Source organism: Phascolarctos cinereus, unplaced genomic scaffold (assembly GCF_003287225.1).
Source record: "Phascolarctos cinereus isolate Bilbo 61053 unplaced genomic scaffold, phaCin_HiC Scaffold_2;HRSCAF=192, whole genome shotgun sequence".
NCBI lineage: Eukaryota > Metazoa > Chordata > Mammalia > Diprotodontia > Phascolarctidae > Phascolarctos > Phascolarctos cinereus.
The window spans coordinates 403,515,979-403,538,261 of record NW_027555625.1 but is presented as its reverse complement, the minus strand read 5'-3'; the positions used below and the strand labels follow the sequence as shown (position 1 = coordinate 403,538,261).

The window sequence follows — 22,283 nt, the reverse complement described above, 5'->3', positions numbered from 1 at the left end:
CATTTCAAGCCAGGCCTGGGTTAGAAAGCCTTAGACTGCATGTACTTTTATTACCAATTGTCCCAACGTATAAAGATCACATCCCAACACAGTCTTTATTACCAACAATCACAATTGCAACAATAACAAGGGGAAAAAAGAAAGAAAGAAAGCTGAGAATAATAGATAAGTCCAGTAGATCTAATTGCAAGATCACTTTATTAAAATGGGTTAATATGTTTGTCACAGAGGTAGGTCTGCTATAATCTAGCCATATTGTAGAGAAGGTTCTCGCTAGCTACAAAGTGGCCTCCCTTTGAATATGATGAAAATGCATTTAATGGGCTAGTACCCTCACATGCTATCTTCTAGTCAGTGACCCCCCACCTTTTTAGCTCCTCTGTTGTAAAGCAGATGATGTACCTTGTCTGTCTCTCTCTGCCTTCCTTTGATCAGTAGCTCTGATATCTTGGTTCAGAAATCCCATTGTAAATACTTTCATAAATGAAATGCATTGCTGCTTCCCTTTTACTCATGGACTCATCGAAAGAGAACAAGTTACTTGGCAAGGAATTGCAAAGTGAGGTTCCATCTGGAACGCCACAAAGCCGCAGTGTCTAGGGAAAAATCATCCAAGTCAGTATAGTCCATAGGGGATAGAACTAGAGAGCCCTGGGCAGCCAATTTGCCTAACACATTGAGACGGAAAGCCCCAAATGTACGGAAGCTCATGTGCTTTTCTCCACGAGCTTCTTGCATCACACAAACTGGGATAGAATGGTCCCCAGAGCTCCCTCAGTTTTAGACAAATGCCTGCCACCTAGGAGTCAGTGCAAATGTGAGTAAAGGGAAGCTAAGGGGTGAGAAAGTTTGTCTTGGTCATCCCAGTAATCACCCAAAAGAGACCAATGCCACTTCAGTCATTGCTAATTTCGCATTTGTAATCATTCATTGGATTGGCCTAAAGTTTGCCTTTGTTTTGTCGATAAAGAAAGGTTTCACTAAGTTAGTAGCATAAATAGGATTACACAGGAAGCTTTTAAACTCCATGTAAAAACAAACTGTTTTTAAGTCCCTTTGGATACTTCAAAAGTACTCATGCAGAGTACAAAAATTACCCATTTTTGTAATAAAAATTTGAAACTTCAGATATGAAATTACAAATAATTTTCATCTCTTTATTATAGCAGTTCCCCTAAAAACCTCCCAGAGGCAATGAATCATTAGTTCATTTCTAGTTCCTATATATCCCAAAGGAATAAAAATTAATTTCCTTAAAATAATTTATAATTCTAATCTGGCCTACATCCCACCCCAGTTAATCTGAATTAATGAGATTCAACTTCAGCAGCTACAAAGCACTCCCAATATCTTGATTATTTTTTAATTTTGATCCCTAAGACTATGAGTGAAAATATGAATGTGGAGAGTATGCCTAACCATTTCTCTGTAAATAACTGGTACCAGGAAAGCTGGGGAAGGAGGCTATGGTAGAGTAGAGAGAAGCAGGGAAGAGGTGGACAGTACCCAAAGGTACATAAAGAGTTTTTATTCAGAAACCTGGAGCAAGAAGAGCATTTAGAGATTGTCTAGTCTAATCCTTTCATTTTAAAGGCAAGGAAACCCAGAGACAGGGGAAACATCTTGCTCTAAGCTCACACAACTAGACAGTGGCAAGGCTGGGCCCGGGAGGGCTCTTTCTAGTCTAGTACTTGTCCTACTGTACCATGCTGAATCAATCAATCACTCAATAAACATTTATTAATGACCTACTCTGTGCCAGGCACTCTGCTAAGTCCTAGGGATACAAAAAGAGGCAAGAGACAGTACCTGCCCTCAGGGAGCTTACAATCTAATCAACCAGTCTCTAGAAAAGAGAGAGCGTGTGTGGACAGGATAGTGTAACAAGCTACCCCTTTTTTGATTCCTCTCTTCCCATCCTTTCCTGGCATCTGTGTCTGGGGGTATATGTGAAGCTGATGTGGCCCCCGTTCTGCCTCCCCGCCCAGGTTCTGAGGACTATCGGAACAAATTCAGTGGAGATTGCTTCATGGACCTGGTGTGTCCTGAGAAGTGTCGCTGTGAAGGCACCATCGTGGACTGCTCCAACCAGAAACTGGCCCGGATCCCCAGCCACATCCCAGAATATGTGACTGACCTGTAAGTCTTCTGACACTCACCAGGCCATCCGTGATCACCAATACCAATATCCATCCTATAACTCTGTTGAATTGGGTGTGTTCTGTTGCTGTTGATGGACACGTGCCTCAATCTTGAGACTGGGAGGTGGGGGGAGAGAGAAGGGGACAGGGCAGTACCTAGAAAAGACAGAGATATTTCTGGCCTCCCAGAAGATCATGACTATGAAGCTGGTGAAATGGTTAATCAGTCAATAGTCATCAAGCATTTATAAAGCATCTGTTCTGTACCAAGCACTGTGCTCAACTTGGAAGATACAAAGAATGGCAAAAACTTAGTCCCTGCCTTCAAGGATCTCACATTCTAATGGAGGAGAAACATGCAAACAGCTGTGTACATACAAAACATATGCAGGCAGATAGGAGATAATATCTGAGGGAAGGCACCAGCATTAAGGGAAACCAAGAAAGGCTTCTTGAAGAAAGGGAGATTTTTAGCTGAGAATTGAAGGAATCCAAGAATCAGAAATGAGGAGAGAGAACATTCTAGGGATAAGAGATAACCAGTAAAAAATGCCTGGAGTTGGAAGATGGAGAATCTTGCTCCAGCAGCAGCAATGGGCCAGTGCTGCTGGATTACAGAGTATAAGGGGAGGGTAAAGTGTGAGAAGATTAGAGAGGTAAGAAGGGCATAATAACAGTATTTTCTTAACTGATTTATGATAATGAAGGTATCAGTGGGCAAACCATAATTACAGTATCCAAAACGTCATTGACAATTAAGGGTATGTCTTTTTCTGACCACAACAGTGCATTACAAATAGCATTCCTTGGGCACATATTAAAGAAAGTTGTTTCCCACTGCCTAAGCAGAGGGAGGAGGCTCAGAGATGTGGTGGGTGGCCTGAGATATTTTTAAAATATACATGTGGTGTGGTCAAAAGAGCAATGGGTTTGGAGTTGGAAAAACTTCAGTTTGAATTCTGGCCTGCAGCCCTTTATTAGCCTCTTGACAATAGGCAAATTACCTCATTTATTTGGCTCTAAGTTTCTTCATATGTGAAATGGTAACCATACTAATAATAGCTAGCATTTATATAAATACTCTTAGCTTTCCAAAGAACTCTACATGTGTTAACTCATTTGATCCTTTCAACAACCTTGGGAAGTAGATACTATCATTATTCCCATTTTGCAGATGAGGAAACATAAGATACATAAGAAGTCAAGTGACTTGCCCAGGGTCACAAAGCCAGTAAGAGTCTGAGGCAGGATTTGAACTCGTCTTCTTGACCCCCAAGTCTTGTGCTCCACTGTGCCACCTGCCAGCAAATGAGAGAATGGCTGTAAAGCATTACAAAACGTGAGGTTTCTGTTTTCAATGTGCCCAGTTCCCCATGTCTCCTTTTACCTCTTTACCAGTTAAATTCCTCCACATTTTTTAAAGCTCACATCAAATGCCACCTTTTCTGTGAAGGCTTCCCTGACTCCACCCCAAGGCAGGTATCTTTCCTCCTTCAGACCTCCTAGAACACTTTCTTTCACATATCTCATGTATTATTTTGCATTATTTTGTCTTTATTCTGGACCTATGACCTCGTAAATTCAGGTGTAGAAAGTCACTCCACCCATGCAGGTAGCTCTCCTCATCTAGAACTGCAAGTCTCAGAGAGTTGCCTGTAGCAGTAAGAGGTGGTCTTAGTTGTCTGGTCCAACAACTAGGGCGTGTGTCAGAAGCAGGATTTTAATCCAGTTCTTCTCCAAAGCCAGCCCTCTAATCACTGCTCCACCTCACCTCTCTCTTTTGTGTTGTAGTTCTTGGTATAGATGCATGCTGATGCCTTTACCAGAATGTAAGCTTCATGGTAATCAGCATATCTCTTGAGGCAGCTAGGTGGTACAGTGGTTAGAGCTCTGGGCCTGGAGTCAATAAGATCTGAGTTCAAATCCAGTCTCAAACTAGCTGTATGACCCTAGCCAAGTCATTTTACCTCTCTCTACCTCAGTTTCCTCAACTGTAAAAGTGGGATAATACCATTTACCTCCCAGGGTCATTGTGAGGATCAAATGAGACAATCTTTATAAAGCACTTTACAAAGATTAAAGTGTTATATAAATGCTATTTTTATTACTATTATTCCTCTAACACTGTGCTCTATACAATTAATACATTTGCCCAATTGAATTAAAATTAATCGTGAGTTTAAGTGCTGAAATAATTATATACATGGATGTGTCCAAAAAAGGACAACTTTCCGTAGTCCAGGAATGATTCCTGATGGAGATGGATAGATAGTGGTGACTTTTCTTTTCTTCCAGTATCTCTCCATGACCTTTAGAATTAAGATGTCAAGTATTCAAATGAGGAGCATTTGATAATACAGATGGGGTTCTACTTAGTTATATCTTTCAGATGTTGTGACTCATGTAGGGTGTCGGGGACTATGGATATATGGAGTTCTTTGAGTTATCCCAGTGAAGGTCACAGCCTTTCGAGGGTGGGAGAAATGGAAGCCACTTATCCTAACACCTAATGTCCTTCTTCCCTCTTGCTTCACTTCCAGACGCCTAAATGACAATGAAATCTCTGTCCTAGAAGCCACTGGGATCTTCAAGAAGCTGCCCAACCTGAGGAAGATGTGAGTAGAGGGCCCTGGGCCATAGCCACCACATTTCACCTGCGATGCAAAGCCAATGGACCTATAAGGCTAATGGGCAAAGTCAAGGAACCTAGAGAACTGTCAGATATTTGAGAAGTGGTCATGGAAATGGGTGGTGCAGTGGATAAGGTGCCAGACCTAGAGTCAGGAAGACCTGAGTCCAAATGTGGCCTGAAACACTTACTAGCTGGATGACCCTGGGCAAGTCACTTAATCCTGTGTGCCTCAGTTTCCTCTTCTGTACAATGAGCTGGAGAAGGAAATGACAAAACACTCCAGCATCTTTGCCAAGAAAACCCCAAAATAGGGTCAAGAAGAGTCAGACACAATTGAAAAACAACACAGGAAATGAGGCTTAGTTAGATTTGTTCTGCTTGGACCCAGAGGGTAAAACTACAAGTGATGAATAGAACCTACAGAGAGGTGGATTTAGGGTTGATTTTAAGGAAAAGTTTCCTAACTATTAAAGCTACCCAAAAGTGGAATGGGCTGCACTGAGAGGTGGTGAACTTTCCCTCACTAAAGGTCTTCCACTGAAGGTTGGATGATTGCTCACTTGAGAATGTTAGAGAACATTTTTGTTCATGTACAGGTTGAGATGTGTCTGGAGTCTCTAATCTCTGAGACTCTGTAAAGTATCTGGCCATGGCAGTTCTCCACTCCTTGGAGAATTACAAGAAGTCACTTATTAGGAGTTTTTCCCACCTTAGCTCCCCCCTACCATCAGTTGTCACAGTAGCTGCTAAGACCCTCCTGCTAATGAAATCCATTCAGAATTCCTTGCAAATCTAGCAGCTCTGGTATGCTTTGTTTTCAGTTCACAGAAGAGAAATACTCATAGATTCATGGAATGTTTGCCCTGGAAGGGACCAAAGATCTAATTCAAACCCCTTCTTTTAAATATGAAGAAACCATGGCCCAGCAAAGGGAAGGATGTTGCCCAAAGCCACCCAGTTGATTAGGGGCAAAGTCAGAACTTCGATAGTGCTGAAAAGCTGGGCTTAGGTCAGCGAGACTCAAATTCAAGTCTCCCCTCTGACATGTAGTGAGTGCATTGTGACCTTGAACAACGTCCCTTAACCTCTCGGGACCCTGGGGGACTCTCTGAAACTACGAGTTCCTAGAACAGATGTTCATCTGCAGAGAGTTTCCTCAGCGTTCCCTTACACAAGTGGAATCTCCAATCTAAAGCAGCCCCACCACTCCCCCTGCCAAAAAAAAAAAAAGTGAGAACTCAGAATTCACGTCCCAACTTTCATTCCTCTGCAAGGACTCTTCAAAATGTTTTGGCTTTCCTCACCACCTTGCAAGTAGTCAGTCAGCCAGTCAGTGAGTGCCTACCTACTGTGGCAGCTAGGTAACTCAGTGGGTAGAGCACCGGGCCTGGAGTCAGGAAGACCTGAGTTACTGTGTGACCTTGGGCAAGTCACTTCACCCTGTTGGCTTCAGTTTCCTCATCTGTAAAATGAGCTGGAGAAGGAAATGGCAAACCGCTCTAGCATCTTTGCCAAGAAAATGCCATGGACGATATTGGCATATTATAGTCCACAATGTCGTGAAGAATTGGACACAACCGAACAGCAACAAATGTGCTAGACATCTTGCTAAGCACTAGGGTTACAAAGAAAGTTAAAAGACCAGTCCCTGCCCTTAAAGAGCTGTCAGTGTCATGGAGTGGACAGCCTTCAAACAAGGATGTTACAAACAAGATGTAAACTGGATACAACGTAAATAATCAACAGAAGGAAGGCATAGCATTGAGAGGGATGAGGAAAGGCTTCTTGTAGAAGGTAGGGCTTTAGCTCATGCTGGAAGAAAGCATCGGGGTGAGGGGGGAGGGAGGGGTTATTATTGGGGGATGGGTTTGCTACTGGTTGGAAAGTGAAGTTTCTCTTTTTCTAGTTCCCTGAGGGACAGAGAAAGGAAAATATATTCAGGAGGAAATATTTAACTTAAGAGGGGTTTTTTTGGTTGTTTTTTTCTCCCTAAGTAAAGATAGATTCATTATCCTTTTTGGTACCAGCCTATGATTTCACTTGGCATGGGGCACTCCTTCCACAAATTCAGATAGGCAGCTCTTTGTAATTTATAGTCTTCAAGAGTTGTCTGAAGTACTGAGAGGTTAAGAGAATTGCCCGTGGTCACATACTCACCATAGATCTGAGATAGGAATAGAACCCAGGTTTTTCTGATTCCAAGATGAGCCCGCTATCTGCTACACCATACTGCCTATCCTTTTTTTCATATAGCTAGAAAAAAATATTTGTTTCATCAAGTCCTGATTTAAGAGAAGGGGAGTTTATTCTAGGTGTAAATAGCATTCTTCATTTAGTAAGGACTACAAAGGGTGTGATGAGGCCACTCCCAGCTGAAAGGGAAGGGGGTGAAGGATGGCAGTGTGTCTGCCAAGGCCCTATGATTATTCAGAACCCCAGCGGGAAGCCGTCTTGCTCTTGTTTCCTGTGAAGCAATAAGTCTTCCGTGCTCCGTTCTTGGCAGGAGATGAGAATGTAAACACACAGGTGTATTTCAGATGTCTGGAAACAGGCGGCCAGAGGTGATCGCACCCCGCTGTTCACTAAGAAGTGTGGGCCTCCTGTGGATTTGCCAAACCCTTTGCTGCCATCCTAATTGGCCAAGCTCTACCTGAACTCCCTCCTTCACAAAGAGTTCTTAAGTGGGGCTATTCTCTGACAGGGTTCAGCCCTAGCTTGTCTACTAAGAGGGGGAGAAAGTTGTTGTTGGAGACCCTGGATTTAGTCAAAACAACTTCACCTGTCAAAGGTTTATGGGGATGTGGAAGGGCTGGAGGAAGTAGATTCTATCTCCAGTAGCAATTTCTCAGCTTCTCTCTACACTAGCTCCTACTAGGGAAGGGTTAGACGGGGACTGGATGGGAACAGGACAGGACAGGCTGGCAGGGGGGTGGAGATACCTAGTCGGTCAAACATTTATTAAACATTTACTGTATGCCAGACAGTGTACTAATTTCAGAGACACAGAAAAAAAGTCATAGCCATAGTCCCTTACTTCCAGGGGCTCACATTCTGATGGGGGAGACACTATGCAAATGATTACATGCAAGATATTTAAGTGGAGGTAGTCTCAGAGAGAAGGCATTGGCGGTAGAGGGAAAGAGAAGATGAGGGGGGAAGAGAGAAGTTAGGGCTGGAAAAGACCTCCTGCAGAAGGCAGGGGTTTCTCCATTGCCTAGGAAAGGTTACTGAGCCAAAGGAGGACAGGATAGACTTGAAGATATCTGCCTTACTTTATACCATATTTGAGTTCCCAGAAAATGCATACATCATTGTTATAAATTGGTTCACATTTGTGGTTTGCTGGGAGAGCTGGCTATTTAAAAGAACCCTGTGGAGAAGCCTTTTGCAAAGCAGTTTTTGCTCTTCTTATAATCTGAGCAATCACCCCCAATGCACTGTTTTGTCAGTCTGGATCTTGTCCATCAGGTGTGCTCACAGCATAATATGCTGATGCCGGGAACTCTTGAGCTTGCTTAGAATGTGAGCTTCTGGAGGACAGGGGTGGTGTTTTTGTCTTTCTTGGTATCTCTAGTACATAGCACAGTACCAAGCACATAGTGAATGCTTAATAAATGTTTGTTGACCAACCAACTAACTGACTGACTGACTGACCTTTGTCTTCCCCCCAGTTAGTTGTGTCTTCATGAACGAGTTACTTCAACTCTGAGCCTCAGGGGGAATAGGTATCAGTTTCTTCATCTGTAAAATGGAGATGATAATAACAACACCTACCTTATAGAGTTGTTATGCTGATTAAATGAGATAATATTGTCGAGCATTTTGCAAACCTTCAAATACTATATAAATAATAGCTGCGTTATTATTGTTGTTGTTATTATGCATCAAATGAGGATAGCAATCCCTGCCCTGACTTCATTGTGAGAATAAAATGAGATCAGAGGAGAGTATTTTGAAAAGTATAAAGCACCAAACAAATGTAAGGGGTCGCTGCTATAACTCCAAACAAAAACTGAAATCGAATCTCTCTACAATGTCTTTTCTGGATTCACAGTGAGGGCTTATAAAGCTTTCTGTTTTATACCATGGGTTCTTACCCTGGGGTCCACTAGCTTGCTTTAAAAAAACATGTATTTCCTGCATATGGATTAAGAGAAAATTTGAATACAATAAACTCCCCACTGGAATATTCAAGGATTATTATTATTATATATTGAATACAGATGAAGAAAATTTGAATACAATAAACTCCCAACTGAGATATTCAAGGGTTATTGTTATATATATATATATATATATATATATATATATATAGAGAGAGAGAGAGAGAGAGAGAGAGAGAGAGAGAGAGAGAGAGAGAGAGAGAGAGAATACAAATGAAGAAAGAATCCTGGATAACCACAATACTTCCCATTGAATGATTTGTTTCATCCTAAATTGTTTACCTCCTTATCAACTATAAATCTCAAGATAATTGGTCTCCTTTGTCATGCTCTGTATTTTATTTTATGCCCTTAAAAAACATTATTCTGAGAAGAAGTCCATAGCCTTCATCAAACTGGCAAAAGGGTCTATTACAAAGACACACACACACACACACACAGTGTGCATGCACTCTTTTAAAAATTCCTGTTTTACGCTGATTTTTTTTTCTGTTTTTGGAGACTGAGTCCCCTTCTCTCACCCAAGCCAGGAGTACAGTAGCCACTTGGGGGCCTGAGACCTGCTCTGTTTCCAGCTGAGCTACTTCACCCTTCTTTAGGCAGCTGGCATTCCACTCTATTGTTGCCAGAGTTAATGGGGGACACCAGATCTGCTTTAGCATTACTGCACCTCAAAACTCCTGAACTCAAGCAATCCACCAGCCCCAGCCTCTCCAGGGGCAAGGACCACAGCATGTGCCACCACACCTGGCCTGCACTGGCTTGCAGGTTAGTTTCAGTGCTGAAGGAGCCTATTAGTGAAGTCTCCTGAGCAGGATGTAGGATCGTAAATTTAGAGTTTCAGGGCATCTCAGAAGCCACCTAATCCAACCCCTTCATTTTTCAGACCAAGAAACTGAAGCCTAAGGAAGTCCAGTGATTTACCCAAGATCACAGAGATAGTGTGAGAGGCAGGATCTGAACCCAGCTCCTCTGACTACAGAGCCAGGGTTCTTTCCGCTGTACCATACGTGCTTGTCTATCCAGATGGGAAACCCAAAATGCAACCTTTTCACTTGTCAGTTTTATTAGTTTCTGGGAAAAGATGTTTTCCACCCTCCTCCTGTCTCTTACCTCCATCCCTGTCTGAGCCTGAGGCCAGTGCTTTCACCTGGATTACAACCACCTCCCTCCTGTCAAGCAGGGTTTATAGTATATCCAACAAGCATGAAAAATAGAGACCCCTAATAGACAAAGCTTTGCCTTGTCAGACTGAAGCTCTACGGACTCGCCTTGGCTTATGGAGGTGACGACAATCACATTTCATGGAAAGAAAACAGAAAACAGAAGTTCATTTGGTGTGCAGTTTTCCTTAGAGTTGATTTCTCCAAGTTGGCCTGCTTTGACTAAACCCTGGGTGTGAGGCGGCGGTTTGGAACTGCAGGCAGTTCTGTTGTCACTCGACCTGTGCGTTCCCAGAAAGCACCTCGCTATGCAAAATTAGTCAATAAAAAAACACAGAGCTTATGAGGTTCTGGGCATGGCACTCAAAATGTGTCAAAATGTGTTACTTTGTTAGTGACACATTCAAAAAAAGATAGGAACCTAACAAAAACATGGTAGCACAGTTTTGTACATGTTAAAAGTTTCAAAAATACTTTTAAAAAATACGTGAATATGATAAATTCAATAAATTATAACCTGGTCCCCAGCCTTCAGCTGCTGCTAGGCCTATACCTTGAGCTGCTGTGCAGAAAGGACTGGGGGTGGTATGGGCCAGTCTTTCTCTTCTCCCAGCTTCTATTACAACAAAAAAATCCACAATGAATATGACATATTATCTTGACAAAGACTTACTGATGGCTTATGAAAGTGGGCATCCAAAAGGTTTATCTTGTGAGTTATTGAAAAGTGGTGCAGTTAGTTATGTTTTCTTGATGTTTCTTATGAAGTAAAAGAAATCCACATTAGCAAACTGAAAATGTGAGGTGTGCTCAAACCATTCCCTGATACATCAATTGTGTTGGAACCAATTTGCATTTTGCAAACACGATTTATAGCAGAACTGCCTGTAGAGGGGCCTCTCTTGTCCTATTCATCATTCTCACCTCCATCCCTATCATTATAAAGGTCCTGACAACTCATCTATTAGTGGGTGGCTGTACAGAGAAAAAAAGGTAGAGGAGTTAGGGATTTCCTACGATACTGCTTATAGGACCAGACTGCTCTGGGAGTCCCTCAGCTCTTTATTGCAGTAAGTGAGGATTCTGTGCCTGGTTTCCAACTATTTGCCTTAGCGCTATTCAGTGCTTTTCCAGTCCCTGTAATATTGAAGAGAAGTTGTAGCAGCAAGGCTCTCCGTATATTTTATTCTTTCTATTTTTCTCCTCTTCTTTCTTCTGTCCTCTTAGCCTTGGGAAATCCAATGTGAAACCTTACAGTAATGCGATGTTGATTTTGTATATTTAAAGAAACAGATATCAGGAAATGGGGAAATACTCATTTCATAGGCAGTCATATTCATTTTCATTGCCTGTTGTGGGCACTTTAATCCACCAAGAAGCCCAACTCTCAAAGCAAAAATCTCCCTCTTCTGGCATGTGGGTGAGTTATAGCTATGGAGGGAACTTTTATTTCCCATTTAGTTTCTGATCTGGGGTAATTTACAGTCTTCTCATTGCATTACCATCATTCCTGGGTTATCCTATGTCCAGGTTCCCAGGACTGAAGAGAAAACAGACTAAACCCAAATGAAATAAGGCAGTGATCCTAAATACAGTAAAGTTTAACCTGTCCATTGAATATTTCTCCACGGGCCATGAGAAGGTTGAGTATGTTAGCCCATGCTGTGTTTCATTGAGCAAGTCACTTCCCCACCCTAGACTCCTGGACTCAGTTTACTCATCTGTAAAATGAGAGTTGTCAGTCAATAAACATTTATTAAGCATCCGGATCTAACCAGCAATGGTTCCATAAGGGATTAAGCAGGAATGAACACACACACAGCACACACACATCTGTCACTGGGGCAGGTGCCTTCCCAACTATTGTTTGTGCGTTTTCCTGGGATGGGAGAGAAAGAAACAACAAGGGTCATTATATGACTGCCTCATACACAAGGGCCGTGTCTGCAACAGCTTTAGCCGATATATTCCTATCTACAGGTTAGTGTGCCCATCCTGGCCCCCAGGGCTGTGGCGGGGACATCCATGGACTAGCTCATTGGATGGGCTGGATGGTTCACAGGAGGTTGGAGAGCAGGTTTACCAGACAGACTACTTGTCTGGTGACTAGGATGTGCTCGGTCAGGCTAAACTCCTCCCCTTGGATTGTGTAAATATCGGTTGGATCTGTGCCATTCGTCAGCCCCTGGAAGCCTTTCACGTTTGACAATCTGGGCTCTTCTGTCATCTGGGTGGGCTGGAGCCATGCACCGCTGGTGTTCACCCGGGAAGAGTCTCAAACAAGTAGTTCATGTTTTGATTGAACAACCAAGGCCTGTTCATCATGATCCTCTTATGAGGTTTGTTCTGAGGTGGCTTCTTTCAGCAAAAGAGTGAACTGTCATTTCAGAGCCCAGCCCTGAAAGCTGGGACCTGGGCGGGGGGTGAGAGCGAGGGGGGAACATGAGGGAACTGAGTGTAGGATGCAAGTCAGTCCTGTTTTGAAAGTACCCGATGCCCGAAACTCTGTGTTTATGAAGCAAAAATATCAGGAGTGGCCATCACGTGGGCCCCTACTTTTAATGGCATTGCCCCTTCAGGAAGCAGGGGCTGTCCCATTTCCTCACCTTTCTTCTTGCACTCCCCTACCTCAACTCATTTGGACATTGTATTCTTATCCTTTGCTACTTCTTCCCTTCTCTAAGTCCTGTAGAAGCATTTATATTTTTATATTTTACACACACATACACACACACACACACACGCATATGCATGCGTGCATCTCCCACTACCGGTATTGACATTAACCTTTGTCTCGTCCATACCTCCTTGACTAGAAGTGACAGTTGTTCACATTGCAAAGGATTCCTTTCAGTGGCCGGTTCTGCTCTCTCCCCACCCTGTCATTTGCAGATATTTTATTTAGATGTCAGGTATACAGAGAGGCAGCAAAGTATAGTGGATAGTAAGCTGGGTGGAAACCTGGGTTCAAGTCCCACTTCTGACACATCCTGGCTGTGTGAACTTGGCCAAGTCACTTAACCTCTCAGTGCTCCAGGCAACTCCCTAAAACAATAAGTTTCAGAGATGCTTCCTCTGCATTGGTAGAAGTTTACCTGCCAAAATGTTCCCTGTACCAGTAAAACAACAGGTCTAGCCCTATTCCTATCTCCCTTGTTTTCAAGGGTACACCTATTGCATGAATCAAAGCGTACTTTGAATAGTGCCATACCCACAAGTCTCTGGGCTGAAAGTACTCAAATATGATGGATCCTCTGGGCTGGGTTCCTTAGCAGCTCTTCATCTCCCCTTTCCTTCCTCCCATACCCATTGTCCAGCCCTCCAAAAGGAGTAAGTGTATCTGCGGATGATATACCACCTGCCTCACTTTTACCCTCATGTTTCTACTTGGTTGGAATGGGGCAATGGGTTTCTCATGCCACTCAAGGTCACCACTGCCTTTCCCTTCCCCTCCCCTCTCCTGCTTTCTTCTCTTCCTTCAGAAACCTGAGTAACAACAAGATCAAGGAGATGCGAGAAGGTGTCTTTGATGGGGCAGCCAACGTACAGGAGCTGATGCTGACAGGGAACCAGCTGGAGTTGGTGCATGGACGAATGTTCCGTGGGCTCACCAGCCTCAAGACAATGTGAGTGCACCAAAGCCTGGTAGGTTGGAATAGGGATAGAGGTCCAGGCTGGGGTGGGACCAAAAGAATGGGAGGGAACAGAAAGAATAAGCATTTGGGTCTGGATCTATATGTTGAGGTGGTAATGGTTACACCTTGATCACCCAGTACCATCATGAGAGAAAAGTGAAATCCTGCAGTGGAGTGAGTAATAGAGAATGTGTGCTCTGGCTCTCTCTCCTAGAGGCAGACAGGCCACACCTCCCCCTTAGGGATGTAGCTTGCAGTAAACCTGTTTTACTGCCATCAGCTGTGTCCCCACATTGTTAGGAGCCAGTTAGTAGCACCCCACTTCCATTTAACACTTAACATCTATTAGCTTTTACAAAAGGATGTTTCCTTCAAAGACAGCCAGAACAAACATACAAACATTTCCCACACGAAGCACTTCAGGTTATACTCTTCGCTTTATTGGCTTGGATTCTGGGGTAGAAGGCTCACAATGTATCTCAGCTGGTCCCACCAGCTTCATAATTACATGCAGCACGACTGCCCGATGAGCCCTGTCTCAGGTACTGCTGGCCTGGGGTCCCAAAGGCCATTCTTAGATCCTTGGGGCACCGATGCTGCAGTACCTTCAAAACCCATTCCCAGTCCTAGGTTCTTGTGGCTCCTCTCGACTTCTCAAAACTCTTAAGGTTAGCCTAGTCTGTCATGAAATGCTGTGAGCTAAGGAACAAAGAGAAAGTGGTCAGTGCTGACAAGTCTTCTGTGAATGCCTCCAGAGCCCACCCAAAACCTCCCCTGCACCAGGTGGTTAACATGGTTCGCCAACCGAGACCAGTTATGGAATGTCTACACACGCTCCCCTGTCTCTCCAAGGCACCTCATCATGATCCCCCCAGAAATAATCTGCTAGTGCCCTCCGTGTGAAGAGGCCGCATCAGTTGAGAAAGTTGATGGAGTTTGCTCGGTTACGGTAGCTTGAGGTGGGAGATGTTCTAATGCTGTGCAATCCCTTTAGACGTGCATGCACACGTGGAGTAGCCCATTCTGGGACGCAGGTCTGGGGCGTATCGCAGAGGACCTGAGAAACGAATGCTGACTTTGAGGCCTGAAATGGTGGAGAAGGAAACGGCCTCCAGTCTGCCACTTATCACCAGGCCTCTTCTTGCAGGATGCTGAGAAGCAACCTCATCAGCTGTGTGAACAACGACACCTTTGCGGGACTGAGCTCAGTGAGGCTGCTGTCCCTCTATGACAACAGGATTACCACCATCACCCCAGGAGCCTTCACCACACTCGTCTCCCTGTCAACTATGTGAGTTGTGCTGTTCCTACAATCTGCTCTGCTTAGCAGAGGCGGCCCTGGGGAGGGATGGAAAACTCCCTGTGGCCATACCTGGATCAAAACCGTCTTTAACTTCCCATTCCCCAGATCTCCGTATTATCTTGGGAGCCTGATGTAGTGGAGGCAACCTGAATGACAAAATAAAAGTCCTAGATTCAATTAATTTAACTTTTATTCTCTTGCATTGGTAGCTTGTTTGCTTTTTTTTATTGAGCAAATAGCCAGTACTCAGTAAATGTGGATGATGCCAAAGATAACAGGAAAGTTATAGCTCCCATCCTTTGGGAGCTTACGGTCTGATTAAAATTTTATTTTTATTTATTTTTCATTAAAATTTTTATTTTTTCAATCAATGAAAATTTGCCTTTTCTCCCTCAGACCCCCACAAAAAAAGCCACTTATTTTAAAGATGTAGAGTCAAGCAAAACAAATTCTCTCATTGGCCATTTAAAAAAAAATTATCTCAATCTGTGAGTTTATTACCACCTCTTTGTCAGGAGGCAGGTTAACATGTTTCATCCTGAGTCCTCTAGAATCATAGTTAGTCATCGGATTGATCAGAATTCTTAAGTCTTTCAAAGTAGCTTATCTTTAATGATAATAATAACTAGTACTTGTATGTTATATTTTATATACAAGAGCTTTAAGGTTTACAAAACATTGCACATCTATTATCTGATCTCAACTTCATAACAACTCTGGAAGGTAGGTGCTATTATTATCCCCATTTTACAGGTGAGGAAACTGGGATTGAGAGTGGTTAAATGACTTGTGCAGAGCAACACAGCTTCTGAGGCACATTTGGAACTCAAGTCTTCCTGACTTCAAGTCCAATATCCTTAACCACTTAGCTACCTAGCTTCTTCTTTACAATATTGCTGTCATTGTATACATCATTCTCCTGGTTCTGCTCACTTCACTTTGCCTTAGTCCATACAAGCCCGGGTTTCTCTGAAACTGTCCGCTTCATCATTTCTACAGCACGGTAGCATTCCATCACGTTTAGCCCTTACCCTGTTGATTGGCACTCCCTCAGTTTCCAACTCTTTGCCATCCTCAAAAGAGCAGGAGCTCACATTCTAAGGATGAGATGCAATGTTTTTCCTAAAAGGGAGGTCTAATAAAGAAAAGAATCCCTGCCCTCAGGGAGCTTTCGGTGTGATAATAAAGGCATGGCTTCATACTTAAGGAAGGACTGTCGGTATGAAAGAGGGAATGGATTGTTGTTTGGGGTCCCAAAGAGCGGAATTGTTAGGAGCAGATGGCTGGACACTGTGGAAGAGAGAAATTTATGAGAGAACTTCCTGACGATAACCAGAGGTGCCCAAAAGGGGAGTGGGCTACATTGGTCAGGGGTAAGAGGCTTCCCTTCACTGAAGGTCTTCAAATGGAGGCTGAGTGATCACTTGTCAGGAGTCTTTTAGAGCGGATCCCTGTACTGGCACAGTACCTGGTATACAGTAGGTGATACACAAATGTTTGTTGATTGACTCCTGATTGATTGTATGGGTGAGTGATTCATAGCCTCTGATGTCTATGAGATGCTGTAATTAGTCTAACAGGAAAAGCACAGTTCCTGCCCTTGACAGTACATAGACCTATATGAGAAACTATATGTCTGTATACACACATATACATTATATATGTATATATATATACACACACACATACACATATATGTGGGTGTGTGTATACACATATACATAAATACACATGTATTATAATGTGTATATATACATATGTATGTGTATACTTATATGTGCTGTATATATGCATGTATGTATGTGTATAATTATATAGGTATTATATATGTATAGGTATGTGTGTATACACACACACACGTTGTAGACACCTAGAAGCAAGGCCATGAGCAGGTGCAGTGCTGCAGGTCTATCCCTATATGCTTAACAGGGAGTAACAAGAGATAAGTAATTTGAACTTGCATTAATAAGTAAAAAGAATAAAGACAAAGCATGTATTCAGCATTTACTCTGTGCCAGAAACATAGAAGAAAAGGCAAGGCAGGATTGCAAAGGGATTTGTATGTAGCTGCCCCCTATCAAAATGCATCAAGCCCTTTGCCTTATCTTATAATCCATACAGGATCAGGAAGCAGATGCCTTTCAGCAAATCAGAAAGCACGTACTGAGCACCTTTCTGAAGTGCTTTCCTTACTATAACCCTGTGAAGCCGGCAAAGCAAGGACTGTGATCTCTGTCTGGGTCTCAATTTCCTCATCTGTAAAATGAGGGCACAAGACTAGGATAGCTGCTATTGGGCCTTCTGGCTCTACGTCTATTGTATCCATTTTAATAGATGAGCAAACTGAGCCTCGGAGAAGTGCTCAAGATCACCGTAGTAAGCCTGGGAGTCGAGACTTGACCCAAATCTTTTGACTCCAAGCCAGTGCTCTTTTTATTATATCACACAAGTCACTATATTTCACTGCTTCATAGGTTTCTCCTCTGTACCATGAGGACCTTAAACTATGTCCCTTTTGGCTCTAATTACCACAACAATCCTATGATTAGATGACATGACCTGTAACCTCCCTTCCAGTCCTAAAATCCCAGGCTCCTGGGATTCTGAGTGCCAGCTCTGGTGGTGATTCACTATGGTCAAAGGACGTAGAGCTGATACAGACCTTAGAGGTCTAGTCCAAAACAGCCCTTTTGCAGATGAGAAAACTGAGGCTCAGTTGGGGCAGGCTTCTTGGAGAAGACAGGACCCGTTTATTAAAGTAGAAATAAAAAGAGGGGAAGTGGGAACACCTTTCCACATTTGGAAGCAGCCTAATCAAAGGCTGCTTCGAGAGAGGTAGGAGTAAGAATGAGGCTTGTATAAGGACAAGCAGACAGGCAGGATGGATCGACAGAGGGTTGTGGTGGTTAGTCATTCATTCTGGAAGAGGACCAATGACATGAGGAGGGAGCTGTCTTGATTTGCAAGTGATTTCGATGTAAGTGAGGCAGAGCTGTGCAAAGTCATCAGCCTCACTCTCTCCTCCAGTGTCATCGGAGTCCAATGGTCAAGGCAGCCAGCAATGACCCTAGATGTAGTAGTGGACCTTGGCCTTTTTAAGCTAAGGTCTTTCCCAGGTCTCGATTTGTCTAAGGCAATGCCCATTCAGTAATTAAAGGCTAGGTAAGATTTGAGGCAAAAGATGGCCTAGTTTGCCTTCCTTTTCAGCTGTCTTCCCCTCCCAGATTGATAGATAGAGGGCTTTAAGAATGGATGAGTAGGGTGGGACCAGTCTGTAGAGGATAGGAACTCCCTTTCATTTCTGCAAGAACTCTGTTGCCTAACAAGCCTCCAACCCCTCTCTGCTTTCCACCTCTTTATCTACCCTTGGCAAGGTAATGCAATCTCTGGCACTATTGCTTTTGAAAAAGGTTTGTCAGTTGACTTTCCTATGGAAACTCACCACCCCTCTAACTCTCTAGATGAGGGTTCCTGGCCTTTTTTGTGTCATGGACTCCTTTGGCAATCTGGTGAATCTCTCGGACTTCTTCTCAGAATAATATTTTTTTAAGGCAATTGGGGTTAAGTGACTTGCCCAGGGTCACACAGCTAGAAAGTGTCAAGTGTTTGGTCTGAGGGTGGATTTGAACTCAGGTCCTCCTGACTTCTGGGCTGGTGCTCTATCCACTGTATCACCTAGCTGCCTCTCAGAATAATATTTTTTAAAGCATAAAATAAAACACAGAGGATTAAAGAGGAAACCAATTATAATGAAATACAATTATATATTTTTTCAAGTTCATGGACCCCAGGTTAAGATTCTCCACCCTAGATGAAAGCTTTCTCCACCTATTAGAATGTAAGTTCCTTGAGGATACTGTCTCACTTTCTCTTGTAGCTAAGTACTTAAAATAGTGCCTGCTACACAGTAGTGGCTTTAATAAATGCTTTTGCATTCATTCTTTCTTTTACTCATTCAAGTCATTCACTGTGGCTTATAACAATTAAGTGGGGAATATTCAGCTGTCAGTCTAGGGAACAGAAGTTTGATTGATAAAGTCTTCAAAATAGGAACTGATACAAAGTGGAGTAAGCAGAACCAGAAGAACGTTGTACACAGTAACAGCAATGTTGTGTGACGAAGAACTGTGAATAACTTAGCTATTCTTAGCAATACCATGTTCCAAGACAATGCCAAAGGACTAATGATGAAGGATACTATCTGCCTTCAGAGAAAAAACTGACTGAAGCATGCTATTTTTCACTTTCTTTCTTTCATCCTTTTTTTATTCAAGTCTACTTGTACAAAATGACTAATATGGAAATGTTTTGCATGATTGCACATGTATAACCTATATCTGATTGCTTACTATCTCAGAGAGGGGGAAGGGGAAGGAGGGATAGAATTTGAAACTAAAAAAAAAACCAAATGTTAAAAGATTATTTTAATGTGTAATTGGAGAAAAAAATGAAATACATATATTTATGTATATGTGTGTGTGTGTGTGTGCCTTCTTCACAACCTTTCTACCCTTCCTATCCTGCCCTCATGCCCCCAAACTCCAGACCCCTCTCCTGCCTTGTCCTCTGGCTCCACACCATGTCCGTCTTCCAGTAGTCAAGTAAATTCCTTGTCAGCTTCTCCTGAAGCTCCAGCTGAAGCTATTATCGTTCAGTCATTTTCAGTTGTTTCCAACTCTTTGTGACGCCATTTGAGGTTTTCTTGGCAAAGGTACTGGAATGGTTTGCCATTTCCTTTTCCAGCTCATTTTACAGATGAAGAAACTGAAGCAGAGTTAAGTGACTCGCCCAGGGTCACCTAGCTAGTAAATGTCTGAGGCCTAATTTGAAGCTATAGATACTGCTAACCTCACTATTCAGGCAACATCACATTGTCATCTGTTGCCACTGGGAAAGAATCCAGCTTACTAGGAAAGTTGTGTAAGTTCACCAAATTTGATTAGGCTACATCTTTATGTATATCTCCCCCTCTCCTAAAAACACCCCAGACTTCAAGTGGCTGAATCTACTGCCAAATTATCTAATACTGAATCATTACTACAACCTACAGATGAGGAACTTAGGGGAAAGAAACCAGAGTGGAACACCAGAGCTCCTCTCTCTGCCATCTCATTTGCTACGTGAGCTTGAACAAGTCGCTTCTCTCTGGGTTTGTAAAATGAGGGGCACAGCCCAAAATCTGAAGCTACCCTTCAGCTCTAAAATCCTGCAATGAAGGTACACCCCCAGACCTGCTGAGAAAGCTCATCCAGGATTCTGACAGGAGTTTGTTGTGTGTTTGTTTGTTTGTAATGCCAGCAGGTAAAAACATGTCCTTTCTCTGAAGGAGTATTTTGGCCAAACACATTTCTTCCTCCCACTTCTCATAGTGAAGAAACAAACATTTAACTCTTTGTGAGGTTTTCCTCCCTTTTTCTTTAGCCTGGCTAGTTGGCTTGGCTACAATCCAGGGTGAGATTTTTACATCCGACTTTCCCACCTATGGAAACAGAATTGCAAAGATGTGAACACATAAATGCAGCAGCCCTTGTTAAACTATTTAAATATCAGATGGCCTCTACTATACAGTCTAGGAACTATTTCCTGGGAAAGATCTCACACCTTCAATGTGACCTGGTTACTAAGTGCTAAATACCTAAGTACAAATTATTTAGATTTTCTGTGCCTCTGTTTCTCAATCTGTTATATAAGGATGATCAATCATATTTTTTCAATGGCTTCCATAACTTTTCGTTTTCTTTTCTTTTTTTTTTTTAGGCAATTGGGGTTAAGTGACTTGCCCAGGGTCACACAGCTAGTAAATGTCAAGTGTTTGGTCTGAGGCCGGATTTGAACTCAGGTTCTCCTGACTTCAGGGCCGGTGCTTTATCCACCGTGCCACCTAGCTGCCCCGCTTCCATAACTTTTCAAATAAATTCAAATGAATCAACATTGCCATTAATTTGGATTTTTTTGCAATGGTGCAGAACTCAGGCCATCCTGGGTGACTCTTGCCCATGTCTTCCAAAAGTTTGCCACAAGGTATCTACCCAATATGTAGCTGGCTTCTTTTTTTTCTCTCACTTCACTAGGATGCCAGGGGAGTACATGGGCTATTCTACCTGTCATCCTTTACCCTCACTATGCGACCAGCCCATCTTGGGTGTGTGCATGTGTGTGTGTGTGTGTGTGTGTGTGTGTGTGGTGTGTGTGTGTGTGTGTTTTGTTTTGTTTTTGGCAAGGTGATTTAGGTTAAGTGACTTGCTTCAGGGTCACACAGCTAGTAAGTATTAAGTGTCTGAGGCCACATTTGAACTCAGGTCCTCCTGACTCCAGAGTCAGTGCTCTATCCACTATGCCACCTAGATGCCAGGGCCCATACCCCCTCTCTCACCCTCGCCCTCACCCCGCCCCTTTCTCTTCTTATCATACATTTCCCAAATGATACTTTTTAATCCTTTTCTCCAAGTATTTGGGTATGTGTTGCAGCCTGCTCATATCAACTAGGAGCTCCATTTCCCTCTGTGTGGTATTCATTTTCAATTCAACCACTTTCATCAAAGTCTCCCCTAAATGAACCATCCCACAGCTATTTTTTTTCCTCTTTCCAATCAACCCTACACCTCAGGAGGCACAGAGATAATACCGTGAATGAACTTAGCATTCTTCTCTCATCTCCCTGTCACCATCATTATGGGCCCGGGGTTAGTGAGTCTCAACGAGACACTTGATAACATTATTGGAGCCTGAGGGAAAGAGGAATAATGTCACAGAGGCCCACCCTGATGGGGACTGCTGAATTGGACCAAATATTATTAAAGCTGGGAGATCATCTAGGCCTGTAGCCTCATTTTACAAATGAGAAAACCAAACCCTGGAGAGGAGAAGTGGTTGTGTTGAAATCACACAGCTGACTAATAACAGAACTGGAAATAGGCTTCCTGACTCCCAGCCAGGGGCTCTTTCAAATGCATTGTATACCCCCATATCAGAGACAAAGGAGTTGAGGCTCAAATGGTAAGATTCTGAGTGAGAGTCAAGGGCCCTGTGCAGATATTTGAGAAAAGAACCGGTGCTCCTGTAGCAGACTCTTGGGATAAGGCCCCCAGACTCCCGTAGAGCTGGGGGAAGGGCAGGCCTGGGGTAGGGGGATAGGGAGGAAATAGAGAGAAAACGCTGGGCATGTTCCTTCTTCTCCAGTCCACACTGAGGCTAGCTGACAGCCAGTCTCCAGCACATGCTTCAGTGTTTCTATGGCAGTGAGAGT

The 22,283-nt window shown here is 43.1% G+C and overlaps 1 protein-coding gene across 1 annotated transcript in view; it reads left to right on the top strand.

The window, feature by feature from the left end:
• Positions 1-22,283, top strand: part of SLIT3 (slit guidance ligand 3) — a 784,753-nt gene that overhangs the window by 664,761 nt on the left and 97,709 nt on the right. The window contains 4 exon segments of the mRNA XM_020992330.2: positions 1,989-2,139; positions 4,682-4,756; positions 13,582-13,725; positions 14,882-15,025. Coding sequence (XP_020847989.1) covers positions 1,989-2,139; positions 4,682-4,756; positions 13,582-13,725; positions 14,882-15,025 — 514 coding nt within the window.